This window comes from Varanus komodoensis, unplaced genomic scaffold, assembly GCF_004798865.1.
Source record: "Varanus komodoensis strain SLA01 unplaced genomic scaffold, ASM479886v1 scaffold11, whole genome shotgun sequence".
Classification (NCBI taxonomy): Eukaryota; Metazoa; Chordata; class Lepidosauria; order Squamata; family Varanidae; genus Varanus; species Varanus komodoensis.
In genome coordinates this window covers 20,574,368-20,590,767 of record NW_025335317.1, presented here as the reverse complement: position 1 = coordinate 20,590,767, position 16,400 = coordinate 20,574,368, and the positions used below count along the sequence as shown (strand labels likewise).

Sequence of the window (16,400 nt, the reverse complement as noted above, 5' to 3'; positions counted from 1 at the left end):
GTATAAAGGCCTGAATTGCTTTTATGAGGTAAAATGAACTAATAATGATGAAAATATTACCATCTTTTATTGTCTCTTTTGTTAAGCTTCTTCCATAGTGCTGGTTCTGCATCTCATAGCTGTCAGAATGGATGTGATAAACCTTAAAAACACAAGTAGTAATAATATATTACTCTGCCTGATTGCTTGAAAATTTCTTTGCCCTAGAGTGAGTTCCAATGTAATAATTTGCATATATACAAATGTTTCTTCTATACAAGCATAAAAGAACTGCATGAAGTAGAACTATCTAGAAACTGAAGTTCAACACAGTAAGATCACAGTGGAAAATGCTGTTAACATGGTATGTTTTAATTTTAAAAATGCAATAGAATATTACATCATAGTATTTATTATTTGTACTATTTTAATACCACTAAATATTTAAAAATTCTTAAGTGGTTTCCATGTAAATATAAAAATCACAATTAAAATTACATTTAAAACACAATTTTAAAAGTAAACAAGAACAGAAATCAGTACAGCAGCAGTAAAAATGGAACAGCACAGTTAATTTAATTAAGCCAGAAGAGTTGCATTTGCAAGAGGCATTTGAAAGGTGCCAGGCTTTTCTGTTTCCCAAACTGCATGAGGAATTTTCCCACGACCTGGTCACCACTACCAAAAAGGCCAACCATCAAAGTACACAGGAACATAATGTAATTGTGTGGTTTTTTAATTGTGTAAACCATCATGAGATTTTTAATGAATGACAGTATTAAAAATTTAAAATAAATAAATAGATAAACTTTTTGGTGATGTTAGAATGAGCTGCAAGGCATTCTACAACAATCTAAATAATCAGCTGAGCATATAAAAGGGAAGTGGTCTACCACACATCCTGGTTCTAAGTTGTTTAGGGATTTCTATGACAACAGCATAACCTCAATAGCTAGTATGGAGCCTGTATAATTCTTCTAGTACAGACCTTTGGTGAGCATAGCTGGGTCCCAGGGACCATGCTAGCTGCTGCATTCTGCACTAGCTGCAGCTTCTGAACCTGGCCCAAAGACAGTCCGGCACAGAGCACATTATAGTAATCTAATTGTGAGGTTACCAGTGCATTAATCACCATGGCTAAATTATTACTAATCAGGAATGGGCAAAGTTGGCATACCAAATGAAGCTGGTAATGGGTGCTCTGAGCCACTAATGCCTCCAGTGATACAGATGGATCTACACTTATCCCCTTATCTGCTCCTTCAGAGGGAGAGCAAACCTCATCCAAAGCAGGCAAACATCACAATTCATGGACTTGGGAACTGCCACCATAGTCTGTCTTAGCAGGATTCAGTTTCAGTTTACTAACTGGCATCCAAATTATAACTGTATCCAGATACCAGCTGAGAGTGTGCAGAGCCTCTCCCAAGTCAGATATCATAGAGGTATAGAGCTGGGTGTCATCAGAATACTGGTGGCATCTTTCCCGATTTCCTGATCATGACGAGGAAGATGACAACACAGCAGCGGAAGCAGAGGAGGAAGATGATGGCACTGTATTTATATCCCACCTTTCCTCTTTTTATGAAGAACTGAGGGGGGACTAAACACCATATCTTCTAGGTCTCCAGTCCAGTACCACTCTGCCTAGACAGAATAAGATGGTACCCTGTGGCAGCACACAGTCCAGCTGCCTTGGGGCCAAAGTGCAGTCACACAACCCTAATTCTCTTGAATCAACCTCACAAAGAAAATTGAAACCGCTGTAGAACCAGTGTCTCCAACTCCCAACTCACAGTGGTGGTTCAGAAGGATACTGTGGTCAATGGTTTCAAATGCCATTAAGAGATCCACATGTAGTTATATGGTCAAACCCCTACTGTCCCTCTCCCAAGGAAGATAATCTGATTCTGTCCCAAAACTAAGCCTGAATCTAGTATGGAATGGATCCACTCTGGATTCAGCATCATTCAAGAGCACCTGCAGTTGAGATGCCACTGCTCGCCGCAGCACTATACTCAGGAAGGGGGTATTTGTTATGGAAAAATAGTTGGCACATATGTATGGACCCAGGGGGTGGTTCTCTCAGAAGCATTTACACCACTGTCGCTTTCAAGGTTGTAAACCATTATACATTTCCCATTCCCCTGATCCATTCAGTCAGTACACCACGGCTAGCAGGAATAAGCCCTAAAGGGCAAGGTTGAGCGGGAGGGTGAGTGGTAGAGATGCTAGTGTCCCGTGCACATCCACAGGCTCCAAAACCTAAAACTGATCCCACAAATCAAGACAGGATGATACACTGGACACTTCAACAAACACTGCACTAATACCAGTGTTCAATTCAGCAAGAGGGTGAATTTTATCCTCTGAGTGTCTTGTAAACTCATCACAGACTCCAAGGATTCCAGCACTGAGTTCAGTGGGTTAGAGTAATCCACAACTCAGTCAGAAAAGCTCAACTGAACAGCTGTTGGAAGATGTAACAGAGGTGGCAAGCTAAGTCTTCTTTGTGCCTTCACTGCAATTACACACTCATACATGTGCTTGATCACTTTCATGAGAAATCTTATGCTGTCTTATGACCTCTTTCACTCTCCAGAGCAACCCAGTAAAATTAGGAAGCCTTCCAGGCTCTACACTACAGGCTGAGTACAAAAGTGTACTCAGGCGTGATTTTGTTAAGACCATTACCAGTTCTACTTACTGGAAAAACTCTCTAGAGCAGCCTGCCCCAACATGGTGGCCTTCAGAGGCATTTGGACCACAACTCCCAGAATTCCCATCCAGCAGGGCCATTGACTGGGAATCCAAATGTGTCTGGAAGACACAAGTTGGGGTAGGCTGCTCTAGAGCATTCAGAAATTCCTCAGATTGCATACAACAGGGTGACACATATTGCAAAGGGTGAAACGGCTTGTAGCCATCTGCCTCCTACACCATACCCAATGACATTCACTACATCATACTACACTATCCTTTATCCATGACAACTGTTACAGGGGCATCCTCTACCTCCAAATCATCTTCCCTCCCATCCTGATACATCCTGGCTTTTAGCCTTTCCTTTCCAGAAAATAGCAAAGGAAAAAAGAAAGAGAAGGGTGGAGAAGAAAGAAATGAAAGAAAAAAGGGGGAATGTTCAAAAGGAAACAGTAATAACTTCTCTTTAATAATTATTTTAATTGTATGGTTAATTTTATATGCTGTTATTTCAGTTGTAAGCATCTTAAAGTTATATTTCAGATTGAAAAAAATTAGAAAGGAAACTAATAATTCAGCCAAGGAATACTTGTGAACCAACTAGCTCGAACAGAATAATAAAGGACAAGGATGACTGTAGGGCAATTGAATATCTAAGATCAGCATAGGTGATAATAACATCTTCTGTTTGATTGATCTATAGTCCTATCTTTTCTCCACTCACACAGAAATTTGGCAATCCTCCTATTTCTAGCCAACAGGGAGGGACACTCCTGCTCATGTGACTCCCCAAAAGGACAAGTCCTGTGGGTGTCACTCCTTCAGGGTTGGCCCCATCACCCATGACAGGGCCAGTCTTTATAAGTCTCTTCCCAGAGCTGGCCCAGCCACAGCTCTAGACCACCAAAGTTCCCAATGGCACTCAGCAAGAAGCTGAAAAAAACTGAACAATTAACAAGCAAAGCAAGTCAAATGAACAAAAGGCACTCTTTCTTGATGTTTGGTAGCGGTCTTGATGTTTCCTTTCATCCAGTCAGGCTCCATTCCATTCAGTTGTTCTTCCTTCTTATTCCCCAAATCAAACTGTTTCTTTCTATTATAAGGCCCGAAAGCAGCAAACAAAGAAACCAATGCAAGTAAGAGTTCTGAATGTTCAAGAATTCCACTTGGATTCCCCAGGATCAACTAACAATCTGCAGGTTATGCAACATGAATTTAGACAAGTTTTTTTACAACTGCTTTTATCACAAAGCAAGACTCTCTCCAAAGGAAAAGGCAGACATATGTTGCATAAATTAGAAGACAAATTTACTCACTCACAGGTTACTTGTAACTTACTTAATGTTCTTCAAGAGACCATCTCTTCAGCCACACATACGGGCTTTTGTGCCTGTGCAGCACCTATTGTTGGAAAGCTTCTATAGCTGACCATTCATTTTGGGTAGAAGCCTCTCCCATTCCCAGGAAGCATGAGGAAGGGCTCCTGCTCATCCCTTAAGTTCCTTTCCAACCACCATCACACCTAGATCAGGAATTGCTTTGCTCTTCTCTTACCTTAGGTACTCTGTGTTCTTTCTACTGTTTTTTTCCTCTTTCTGTCTATCCGAAACAATCCTCCCTTCATTCATCTCTCTTCTACAACCCACTTTTCACTCTTTTCTTCAAAACAAAAATTGACCAAAACAATTTCTACCTACTTTCCTATCCACCACTCCTCACCCCTTCCCATGTTGCCACTCCTACACTTTTTCTCTACACTTTTCCTGCCTTTTTTCCTAACTGTGTGATGGCATTAGCAGCGGCCTTCAGAAGATATGTTCCTGTAATAGCAAGCTGCCCCCATCTGAGGGGCACTCTCTCTGTGGGCTGCCATATGTGTAATGCACAGAGGCAACAAAGAAGAACAATTATACCACCAAAACTGGCATTTTATTTATTTGAGAATTTATGAACCATTTCACATCAAGAGATAGTATAGCAATGAGAATAAATCAACATACTTCCGGTTTGGCGTTGTGGTGGTATGGCTGTGAAGAGCGGGGGCTCCCGTTATCACGCTGGTATTTGTTCGACAGAGAGCCGTGGGAGGCTCATCTAAGCCCTGTCGGGAAGAAGATTAGATTGTCCGGGCATTCTTCTAATTGGTGCGGGGCGGCGGCTCCGCATTTATTGGGAAAAATTCAGGCTTTTCTCAATCGAACAACACAGCGGAGAGTTCAGCTCCCTACAAGCCATCGACAACCGGGGCAATAGCATAGAATAATTAGCTGGAAGTTCATCAGACCTGCTGGGTGAGCATTTTTATTATTTTTTTATTATTCTATACTACCCGTGAAAGAGCAGCAACAGCTTAATTTGGCATAAAAAAGAAAAGGGAAGCCCTTTGATGGAGGAATTTTTCCTCCCCTCACCAAGTTTTAAGCAGCGACTGATCTGGGGGAGAGGAACTGAGGCTCTTTTGGAAAGTTTGGGGCTGGAGAGAAAGACCTTTTTTTCCTAACCTCCCCTAGGGTGAAGAATCAGAATAAATAATTACTGTGGAATAACGTGATAGAAGATAAAGTTTACTTTGATCAGTCTTTTTTTTTTCTTGGACTCTTGCCAAAAACAATTGGACTCTTGCCAAAAGCTATTCTCATACCAAAAATATCACCTTTCTTTGCGTCGCCATTTTTTGCCATTTAAAGACAAATAGCCCGTTGCTGCCACCCTGTGGCTATTTGGATTTATAGCAAGTTTCTTTTTTTTTTCTTTTTTTCTTTTTCTCTTTTCTATCTTTATTCTCTTCTCTATTTCTTTGTTGTAATTACTCTGTCTTGTAATTTTTGGTAAAAATTATTACCATTATGGAAAAAACACACTCTTCCTACTCTTCAGCACCTACATCAGCTCCTCAGAGTCCAACTCATCAGCCTAAAGCGGCAGATGTTGGAAAATATCAAAAAGAGCTACAGATGACGCTTCTGGCAATACAGACATCCTTAAAAGCCTTGCAAGCATCCCAAGAGGCGATTTCAATGCAACAGGAAAACATTTCAACTGAACAAAGAGAACGTCTCGACAAACTGGATAATTCTATTAAGGAAGTTTCATCCCAACTGGTGGATGTTCAATTTAAAACTGAACAGAATACACAAAAAATACAACAAACATATGAAAAACCTGTAATGGTAGATAAAGAAATACAATTAATAAAGCAAATAAATAAGTTATCATGGGATTCGCTTGTTACACTAGAGAGGGAGAAGGTATCCAAATATTTGAGAGAGACTATGTTTAGGTGGCTAATGACAGAAGGAACATCTCTTACCTGGAACGTTACAAGATACAAACTGGACTCGATTTTTAAGGCACAAGAGTTTTATGAAAAACTTAGCAGTATGCCTGAAGAGGAAGAACGGGGTGCCTCAAAAGGAGGGATAGGTGCCAAACTAACTACATATCAACTTGAGGAAGGAGAAATAGCGAATACTGATTTGCAACAAGAAGTACAGACACTGGAAGTGGATACTGATTTACAACAAGCACTATAGATACTGAAAACAAAGGAAAAGAGAAGAGGTAGGGGTGTAAAGAAGAAACAAGAGAATTTTCTATTTTAAAAGGAATGATTTGTAAATGGGTTGGTACATTTATATGTGGTATAAGAAGGCTAAGTCACATGATTCTTTTTTAAGTTACTATACTATAAAATCATTAATGTTGGTGTGGGAAAAGTTATACTAAGATGGTTTTTTTCACCCATGGAAGCTTCTGTGTATCCAAATGCATTGAATTTTGAAGGGATTATAAGATATGATGTACATTTTGGATAAAGATGGAGGATTGAAATTGAGCTAAGCAATACAAGAACAGGGAGTTGATATCTTTTGGTGACATAAGGTGCAGATATAATTGAGATATGCTAAAGATGGTAAAGCGTGGGGCTTTTATAAGGACTTAATAGTATTTGACTAAATGATGTTTAAACCAGATGAGAAAATGATTAAAAGATTGTGTGACCTTTTACTTGTTAGGAAAATGGAAGACGAATAGGTTAAGGAAGCTATGATAAAATGGGCACAAAATCTTAGATATAATATTGAACTAGAAATGTGGTAAAAGCTGTGGGAGAGAAATATCAAGGTAACATTAGCAACCTCGTATAAAGAAAGCTTGTATAAAATGTGTTATAGGTGGTAGCTATCGCCAAATAGATTAGCCAAGATGTTTTTAATGATGTCAAATGGATGTTGGATATGTAAACATAAATTGGGTATTTTTTATTATATATGGTAGAGGCAGTGGTACAAAAATCCTTAGTTTTTTAAACCTTAAATTTCTTTTTCATTAGGCATTATACTGGGACATTAGTAAATAAGAAATGTATCTGATTTGATATGTAATCACTGCGGTGAGGATTGTATTCGCTTAACAATGGAAAAGTGAAGAACTACCCACCGATGAATTGATTAAAAGATCCTGGATTTATCATTGAAGGAGAAAGAAGATACTGACTTCTATCAAACTTGGGAATCTTTTTATTATTGGCTAGAGTTAGATTATTGGGACTTTGCATAGACTTAAATATGTTTTTTAGTTATTATAGATGGAAAGAGAAAGGTGTGGGGGCTGACCCAGTGGGCTCGATGTTTTTTGATTATGGATGTTGTTTGTAGTTTTCTTTTTGTTTTTGTATAATTTCTCAAATAAAACTTATTATAAAAAAAGAATAAATCAACACACTCCCTTCATTCCTTCACCTCAGCTCTTCCTGCTGCAGAGATCCTGGATTACTTTAAGACAAAATTCACCCTACTGTCAAATTGGGAAACTCTGGGTCAGATCCTGGCTTAGTATCTTTTTTCATTAACCAGGATTAAACCAGAGGTCCTTGATTAAATCAGTAAAGGGAACTCTGATTAATTGCAATCCAGGATCTCCAGGATGGAAGAGGGAATGGATAACAGAAGTAGGTATCTTCAATGCTCATCCACATTTATAAACCATGTTTTCTGAAGTCATGGATGAATGCAACCATTGATAACCAAATAACAATGCTAGCTTGTTGCCAATGTTATTAAGTGAAAAATATGCAATGGAGCATAAGTATGGCAGTGGGAGAAAAGACAGGCAGGAGAGTTAGAGCTGTAGAGGGGAAAGGATAAAACACTGTAACGAAACCAGGAAGAGAAGACTGTGTGTGTGTGTGTGTGTGTGTGTGTGTGTGCGCGCGCGCGCGCGCGCGCACGCGCGCGCCAGGACATATCTAGACTAACTATATTCCTCTACATTAGAAGAAAAAATGCTGTTCAGATGTTTCCTAAGCATTGCTCCAATTTGGCCACCTGTATTTTCATGCAATGATGAAAGGGTACATAGGAAAAGGTATATGAATCTGAGGCCCACCTAAAGGCCTCATGAGGAAAAGTATCTTCTGAACAGGGCCGCATCTGTTCAAAAGCAACAAATGATTTAAAATCCAGTGAAAACTATGGCTTACCCTCATGCCAAGCACCAAGAAACCCATCTCCTCCATTAGTGGATACTTGCTGACCTGTTGCTCAATCTTCTCAGGTGATGCGTATGGATCATAGCTTTTCTGACCTATTTTTACATCCATTATACATGGCTTTTTAAACCTGTGTGTCACATCTTCCAGTTTCAGGTACAAATCTATTAAAAATTCAGAATAAATTAATCAATAGCATAATCTAACCAATCAATTTCCTCATTAGAGGTTGACAGAAATAAACTTATACAAGTTTACGAGTTGCAAAGGTTAAGCAGCGGCTTCCATGCAACATTATTTGAATTCTCCTATATAAGGCACCTATGAAGTCAGATATGAGTTAGTTGGCATGATAAGATCTATCATGCCTATTAATATTCCAGTAAAAGCACTTACCTTGTGAGAAGCAGCAATGACAAATAAAGCTCAAACTGCCCAATATGTTTCAGGAGGATTCGCCATATTTGACTCCTTAATTCTTTCCACCCAAACAGACACTATCAAACCCAGGGTCTACCATTTTAATTTTGTCTGTACTCTAATATATTAGGTTACATTTAAACCTAAAAAAATCTTTCTGGAATTATGATTATTATTTTTAATATAAGCACTTAAACTGAATTTATACCAGAATTATTATTCAATACTAGCACTTTTGTTGGAGTTAGCAGCTGAATATATATTTTGATTTAGAAGTGCTGAAATACATTCAGTTCAAGCTTATTGAATAAGTTATTTAGTTAGCAGAAAGCAGTCCAGATACACAAAATATTCTTCAATCAGCAAAACATATCAGTATTTTGTTTCATGATAGGCTTTATTATGCAACTATGAGGTAATCAGTTTCTAATGTTTTCAAAAGTACCTCCTCAGAAGTTATCATAAAATTAGCACATAGCATTCTATAAGTTTTAGCAGTCATACCATTGGGTGCAGTAGGTGGTGTCCAGGTCCCATAGTATTTTGGCAAATATTTCCGAAGTTCTAGAAACACGGAGTCTTCACAGTCAGCAGCATACACCTGAAGTAAGGTGTTTTAAAGAAATATATTTGAACCTTTCCCTCCTGTGGCAGACAACTTTACTTATATAAAACTATTTTAGCACCTTAAACTCAAAGCATTACCAAGAAAGAAATTGAAAGAAAGCTTACCTCCAAAGTGTAGGATATGGGTGGGATTTGAGAACTGGTATATGCAAACAATACTGATGTGACTATTTTGTTATAAAAATGATTTCTGAAATTCACAGGCTTCAACACAGCCCAACACAAAGGTTTAGATAATCTGTGCAACACACTGTAATTAATCAAAGATATATTATTTTCGGCGAATATCAGTGGCCAGCTGGAACAGAGATAGGAGGTAGGTGGAAGACTGACATCCCTCTATTAACAAGTAAAGTGTATATGAGAAGGATGCATTAGTAATTTGAATTTCCCCCAAATAACTAAAAATTCTTAAGAAGATTATTCAATTCAAAGAGCAAAACCCTGGAAATCTGTAGCAGTACTAAGTACAAAATCTCATAGTACAGCTTATAAACCTGGGGTGGGCAGCTTGTGCCTCTCTAGATGTTCTGCCCTACAACTTCCATCAGTCCTAACTGCAACATCCAGAACCGCGAGAGGATGGGAGCTGGAGGTCAAAATAGCTGGTGAGGCTCATGTTGCTCGTTCCTGCCGTAATGTTGGGAATTGGATAAACTATATAGTTGATAAACAATTTGGTCCTGTTAGAATATACCTCAATAACCCTGTTCATGTCATTAGTAAAAAGACAAGTCAATTTGTTGTCTCATTCACTACAACTGTTAACATACTAGAAAATAAATTCTACTACCAAAAGATGCAAAAAATACAATTTATTCTGCATAGTTCTTCATGTGTCATTCAATATTATGCTTGAAATGTCATCTTACAATAACAAATGCGTCATGTTCTTGTAGCAAAAACAAGCTTTCCACAAAACCACATCACTAACTGAGAACAGAATAAAATCTTTATGTATTCAAATCAACACTAGGAATAATTCTTAAGTTCACCAAATGTTATCAGTTTTGCAACTGAGACGACTGCAATTTCTATATAAAATTGGAACTTAGGGGTTACCTCTGTAGAAGCAAAATATTGGGTATATGCTTTTCAGAGACACAATGACACTCTTGTTCTTTTTTTCCAGTGTAACTGGAAAAATCCATGAAATTGAGTTACTGTATTTACATATCACTGTTGGCCATTATATAAAATAAAACCATTTTCAAGACCTTAGTGATAGAAAATGTAGTAGATCAGACAGGCAAGAAAAATGTAAAGAACAAAACACAGACTGATGACTGCCTCTTATAAATGCCTGGAAAGAGCGGAGTCTTGTTAACAGGTTAATTTTAGGACTCTAAATTTCAAAATTATTCTGGTGATTAGTTATTCCCTACAAACATAAATCTGCAGAAGTGACAGAATACACAAATAACTTACACTATTTAAAAAAAAGTCTGATCAGCACTGGTAGAAAATATGCTTCATTGCATGCAACCATTCCTAAATGGGGCAATCACATGCTGCTTTTGGCTTTAATAGGGAATGGAATAATTTACAGCTGAATGTTTCAGTACAAGCTGTTCAAGTGTTCTTATAGTAACAAGTTGTTTATATTTCTCTCCATGTGAACCCCAGTGTTAACTCTCGGCACACCCTCTAACTTGGCCAAATAAAATTCGCCACACTTTTTAAGTATTAGTTTTTGCTCTACTGACAGCCTGAAAATAACTTATAGGATATGCTATCCATATTGTAAATCTAGTAACTGCTACCAGTTACATAATTACCAGTTTCCTTTATAATACAATTTCAGGGTAAGAGAGCAGAAACAGCAGCATTAATAATTAAACCAGCTGTTAGCTTGGAATCAGCTGATTTTATGCAATCTACAAGTCTTTCTTCTGTGTTAACTAGTCTTCCTTTCTTCAAACACCCACGCCTAAATAGCTCTCTAGCATGAAGCTTATTCATGGAAAATAGAAAAAGAAGAGAACTCACGATGTGGAGACAACCACCTCAATTTTAGAGGTTTGATAATTAAGCTATAAGCATTGACATTCTTGATGGAATTTACTTTTTAAAAAGAAGAGAGAGTTCAACATTGCTTAGAAAGTATATGCTTTGCATATAGACTCACTTACTGAAGCTATGTGAGGCAATTTACACCTACCAGCAAAAGAGCTCTGCACTACACATGCTTAGAGGCACTGAGCTAGCTTTCATAACAGACCCCGAGATTCAATCTGAGTAAGTCAGAATCAAACAAACTGCAAAGCTATCCCACCTACACATCTCTATGAAACTTTGTTTTCTTAATTCATAGACATTCAAACAGACTAATTACATTTGTTAGTTAGATTTTTATCCCACTTTTTTTAAAGAACTCAAAGCAGCTTGCTTGCTTGCTTATTTATTTAGAATTTTTGTATGCCGTCCCATCGCATGAGCTTACGTAATTCCCCTCTTCCTGCTCTCAGTCTTATGCCCACAACCAACAAACCTGTGAGATAGGTTGGGCTGAGAGTTAATTTAAATTAATTATATAAAGACATGTCTGTTTATGATGTTCCATAAAATATCAAGACTTCATCTCAAACACACCTATCCATTCAGGCAAGTACAATGAATTTCTGCCCTTCTCCTCAGCTTGGAAATTGTCTATGTTGCCTTTTCAGTGTGGTTCCAAGTGCCACAAGAACTCAGTGTGATACAGGCAAGTAGCAGTTCTCTTGAGCATGGTGGTGTATGCATGTGGGAGGGAAGATACACAAAAAGTATTACACTGTCCAACGGGTCTGTGACTTTGTGCTGCATATCAGACATAATGTCAACATATGTTCATAAATTCATGGTAATACCAGCACTCCACCTTTTACACATATCACGTACAGTACTTCATAAATATTTAGAATGCTTGCAGTAATGTACCTAGAAAAAGCTTTAAATGTTTGGGCCTAAAGTACCTAATTGTCTTCCATACAGGTTATCACATGCTCCATCCTGAGCAAGAATGTCATCTTGAGAACTGACAATTTAGATGTCAAATTGAGATAATAAGGTTTTGCAAAAGTCTTCCCAATTATATTTGCACAGACAAATAGCGTAGTTAAGCTCTTCTTGAAAGTATAAATTCATCTGCCAATTAAAGGGATGAATTAGAATGAGGCATTTACCTTGTTATAGAATTCTAGTTCTCTGGGCCCTCGAGGTGGTGGCTGCAACTGCTTGAGAACTGTGCCATCAGGATGCTGCAAGATACCTGGAGCACAATAAAGATGTTAAATCCTCAACTTTGCTTTAAAAGTATAAAAGATCCTGACTTTCAAACTGCATAACTGCTTCTAAATGCTAGATGCTGTAAGGTATTTTTCTGTCTAAATATGTTTAACCTAAGACAATAAAGTAATTTCCTCTAAATAAGTAAAACAAGATAAGGAGACTGCTCATATTCTTCCCAACAGGGATCATCATACTTCCATCATGCAGACCACATGCTGTTTTCTATGACTGTACAGAGCTCTCAGTGGAAAAGCCAAGGGGCAGAGACACTTCAACAATGTCCTTATAAAGATGGAGTGTTTAAGAACCATTCTAACATTCACCCCACAGACCAAAGATACATAAAATGAGAAAGGGAATCTTGTTTTACAGCTAACCATGTTCCTATTTTTATCACTAACTACTGCCTTTGTTCTGGATAATTTCACTTCACTGACAATATTATTTTTAAACATGGCTGATAAAAAGCCAAGCTTGCTACACTAAAGCAAAACCATTTGCAACTTCAGCTAATCTGCAACATACTTACAACTTAACTAATTAATTTAAAGACCTGTCCTAGTTGCACTCCGTAGTGCAAAGTGCTTTACTTTGACCCAGAAAACTGCAGTCCTTGATCATAATTCCCTGATTTTGCAGAATATGAACTGCAGATCAAAGGTGAACTATTCAAAAGAATGTCTCAACTTTAAAAACTAAATTCTTTGCTACACATGAGAAGCTAAGCAAGTGTCATCTAATGATTAAACTGACTCATACTGACACAAAAAATGCTAACTTCACATGGCTAGCAGTGACTTTACAGAATTGACAGTGCCTATCCATGAAAGACATTTTGAGCTTGCACTTAACAGATAACAGATCAAAATCTTTACCCAGTGTATGACCACTGTGAAAAAGGCAAATTCCATGTTAAGGAATATGTGTAAAGAAATCAAAAATAAAACTGCCAGTATCATAATACACTTATACAGTTTTATGATGTGTCTACACTTGGAATACCGCACACAACTCTGGCCACTGAACTGAAAAAGATGCAAAAAATGATCAAACAGGGGAGGAATTCCCCCATGAGGGAACTTACAATGGACAATACTAAATGTTGCATCTCTGTGAGTGCAGACCAACTAACCAGATGGGGGGCTGTGAGCAAGGCCCGCTTAAATCTACTGTTATCTTCCAACTATGATCAAAGAGAATGGTAGGATTTCATTGCATACTGCTTGACTTCACAAGGGCAATGGACTGAGGGGAGAAGCACAGAGGAATCCCTGTAACTTTCAATCACAGAATGGAGATAACAGAATGGATTTCTCTGGGGCAGAACTGGAGGCACCTGGGGGCTCTGGGTGCCAGATGGTGAACTTCTACAGGCCGAAGGTTCCTTATCCCTGACCTGCTGCTTAGACTAGAAGAATGGCATTGTGTGTTTTTGAATGCTACATTTTGCATAGTTCAGGAACATAATCTAAATACATGAAAATAAAAACACATTATGTTTTCCGGCTTTGTTTTCATTTAATCATGACAGGGACACAAGGGAAGATCAGAAATCCGCCAAATTGTTAGCCAACCACATTTGAATGTATTCCTATGTCAGTGGTTTGTAATCTAACAGCAAAAACTAAAAACAACTTTTGTAATGATTCCTTGCCCAGCAATTAGCTAATAAGAATGGTCTTGGCTGCTCTCTTGAATATGAAAACCTTGCCAAAACATGTATTGTGATAAATTTTGGATGAACTATCCTGGTAACGAATTATTTTTTTGCATTATATGTTTTTGTAAAATTCCGTAAGTCTCTGTTTACAAGTATTCACTCATATAATCATCTATGACAATCATGGCATTGGCTCCACATGACTAGAATGCACTCAAATGTTTGATCTCAAAGCCTTGTTATAAAGGCTTTACCCAAGAAGGAAGAGTTAACTGACAAGAAGGGCAAACTGACACTGGTGCCAAGGTCATGGGAGGACTGGATAGGCTCTTAGGATGCAGAAGAAGATACTGTAAATTATACCCAAGGACAGGAGAATTCACTCTCGAATGACAGGACAGGAGATTGTGGCCGTAACAGCAAATGGTCCTCAGCTGGGATCCATCACATGCTGTCACCCCATGAGCCATCTGACCTGGGTTGGGGGAAATAAAAGATGAGAGTCTGAAAGGGCTCAGAGAACCTCTTTGAGGAGAGTTTCCAATCTTGCTGCCAGACTTTGCCAAAGAATGCTGTGCTGCCCTGTGCCATTGGTATCTGTGACTGGTATAGCATCTGTGTGTATGGCTAAGTTAGGCTGAGCTTTGTTATTTTGTGTCTGAGATGGCCAACAAGGCCTGGGGCCTTGGGGGCTTTGGTTGGCTGTGAAGTGTATTACTGCTGCTCTCCAAATTCCCTTTTCCTCCCCCACTTGGATATTCTTTGGTTTGTTGTTTTAGTACCTGCCACTCTATCTTTTAACCTTTTAATAAATTCCTTTCCCTGAACACTTGGGTTGTCATGTGCCGAATCGAGTGTCTGGTCTGGGGTTTGGGAACCAGGGAAGGTCTATACGGAGAGTGAGGCCCAGTTGGCAGCAGGATTGGAGGATACTGGGCAGCTGCCCACTACAGTTGTATCTAATTACACCCTTCTGTTAGCAGAACAAATGCCATTGGTACCTGGAATTCCCACTGTCCACTGCAGCCCTCCACATACACCTGAAGCCTGCTGGGGGCCCTACGTAGGGGTAAGGGAATCTCTTAGTGTTCAGGCAGGTCCACTTGGGAAACACTGAGTTTAGCTCACAATAACTACAACCATGTGTACATACATTTTGGACTCCTGTTTATGCCTAGATCTGAACTGTTAGATGAACTGCAGTCTAAATCAGTGCTGAAAGGGGGCTACAGTTGCCTATATTCCACTAGAATTTTTCATTATTAAGTCTCTCTCTTTGAATTTAGGACTAAGTTTTACAGCAGAAAAGCCTCCTAGATTATGGACAGGTTCTATACATATAGAATTACAAGTCACAGGGAATACTAGAGGTGTGTTCTGGTCAAAGGAATGTTATGCCATTTGCCATGGACTTGCCCACCAGGCCCCCACTGGAAGAATGCTCCTCAGAAATGGACAGCACCATAGATCAGTCACTGTTATTGGGCCTTTGGGACCCAATGACCTGCAGGTGGCTGCACAGCCATCCTTTTCAGGGAAAAGGGACTCTGCCTCTGAAGCAAAGGAAGCATAACCCCTGGGCCCCATCACCTCAAACAGTAGGCCAGTAAGGCTCCTGCGAGAAGTGCTCACTTCCAAAGGATTCCTCAGGAGAAGGCAACTCCTCATAAGCCAAAAAGCCCTACCATACGTTGCCTCTGTGTTCCTGACCCAGGGACTTCTGCTTGACTCTGCTTCTGTACTGTATATACCTGCCTTCTCAACCACTTCTGCTTTAGCCTCATCTAGTTTGTCTAACGACCTAAGTGTGCTTTGACCTCTGCTTGCTGACTTGACCTTAGCCTGATCCCACTAGACTGAACGATTCCTGTTCTGTCCTGTTCAAACATCTCTGCGTTTTGTTACCTTGCTTTTTGGGTAGCAACTTCACTTTGTCATGCCAAAGCATGACACCGCCTAAGAAAATAATCATTCTGATATGCAGACATAAAGCACATCAACCTCACGCTAGATTCTGCTTAAGAGCACTTGGCCTTTTGCCTTATACTGGGACACACCTAAAATTGCATCTTTAAAATTATACTTGCATCTACTGGGATAAACTCCTTTTGATCCAAATAATCCTTCAAAATTATGTGTTTCTAATTAAATAATTCAAGTCATTTTTCCTTGTAACAGATTTTTGCTTGCAACAGCAATGTTACAAATTTAAACGAGCAAGAGCCATACTGAGTAACAGTCTTACTATTA

The 16,400-nt window shown here is 38.8% G+C and overlaps 1 protein-coding gene across 1 annotated transcript in view; it reads right to left on the bottom strand.

Annotated features, from left to right (window-relative positions):
- Window positions 1-16,400, bottom strand: part of IPMK (inositol polyphosphate multikinase) — a 30,044-nt gene that overhangs the window by 7,676 nt on the left and 5,968 nt on the right. The window contains exons 2-5 of the mRNA XM_044420576.1: window positions 12,385-12,470; window positions 9,098-9,194; window positions 8,165-8,337; window positions 61-142 (exon numbers count right to left, since the gene is read on the bottom strand). Of these exons, the coding sequence (XP_044276511.1) occupies window positions 61-142; window positions 8,165-8,337; window positions 9,098-9,194; window positions 12,385-12,470 (438 nt within the window). The remainder of the gene's footprint in view (window positions 1-60; window positions 143-8,164; window positions 8,338-9,097; window positions 9,195-12,384; window positions 12,471-16,400) is intronic.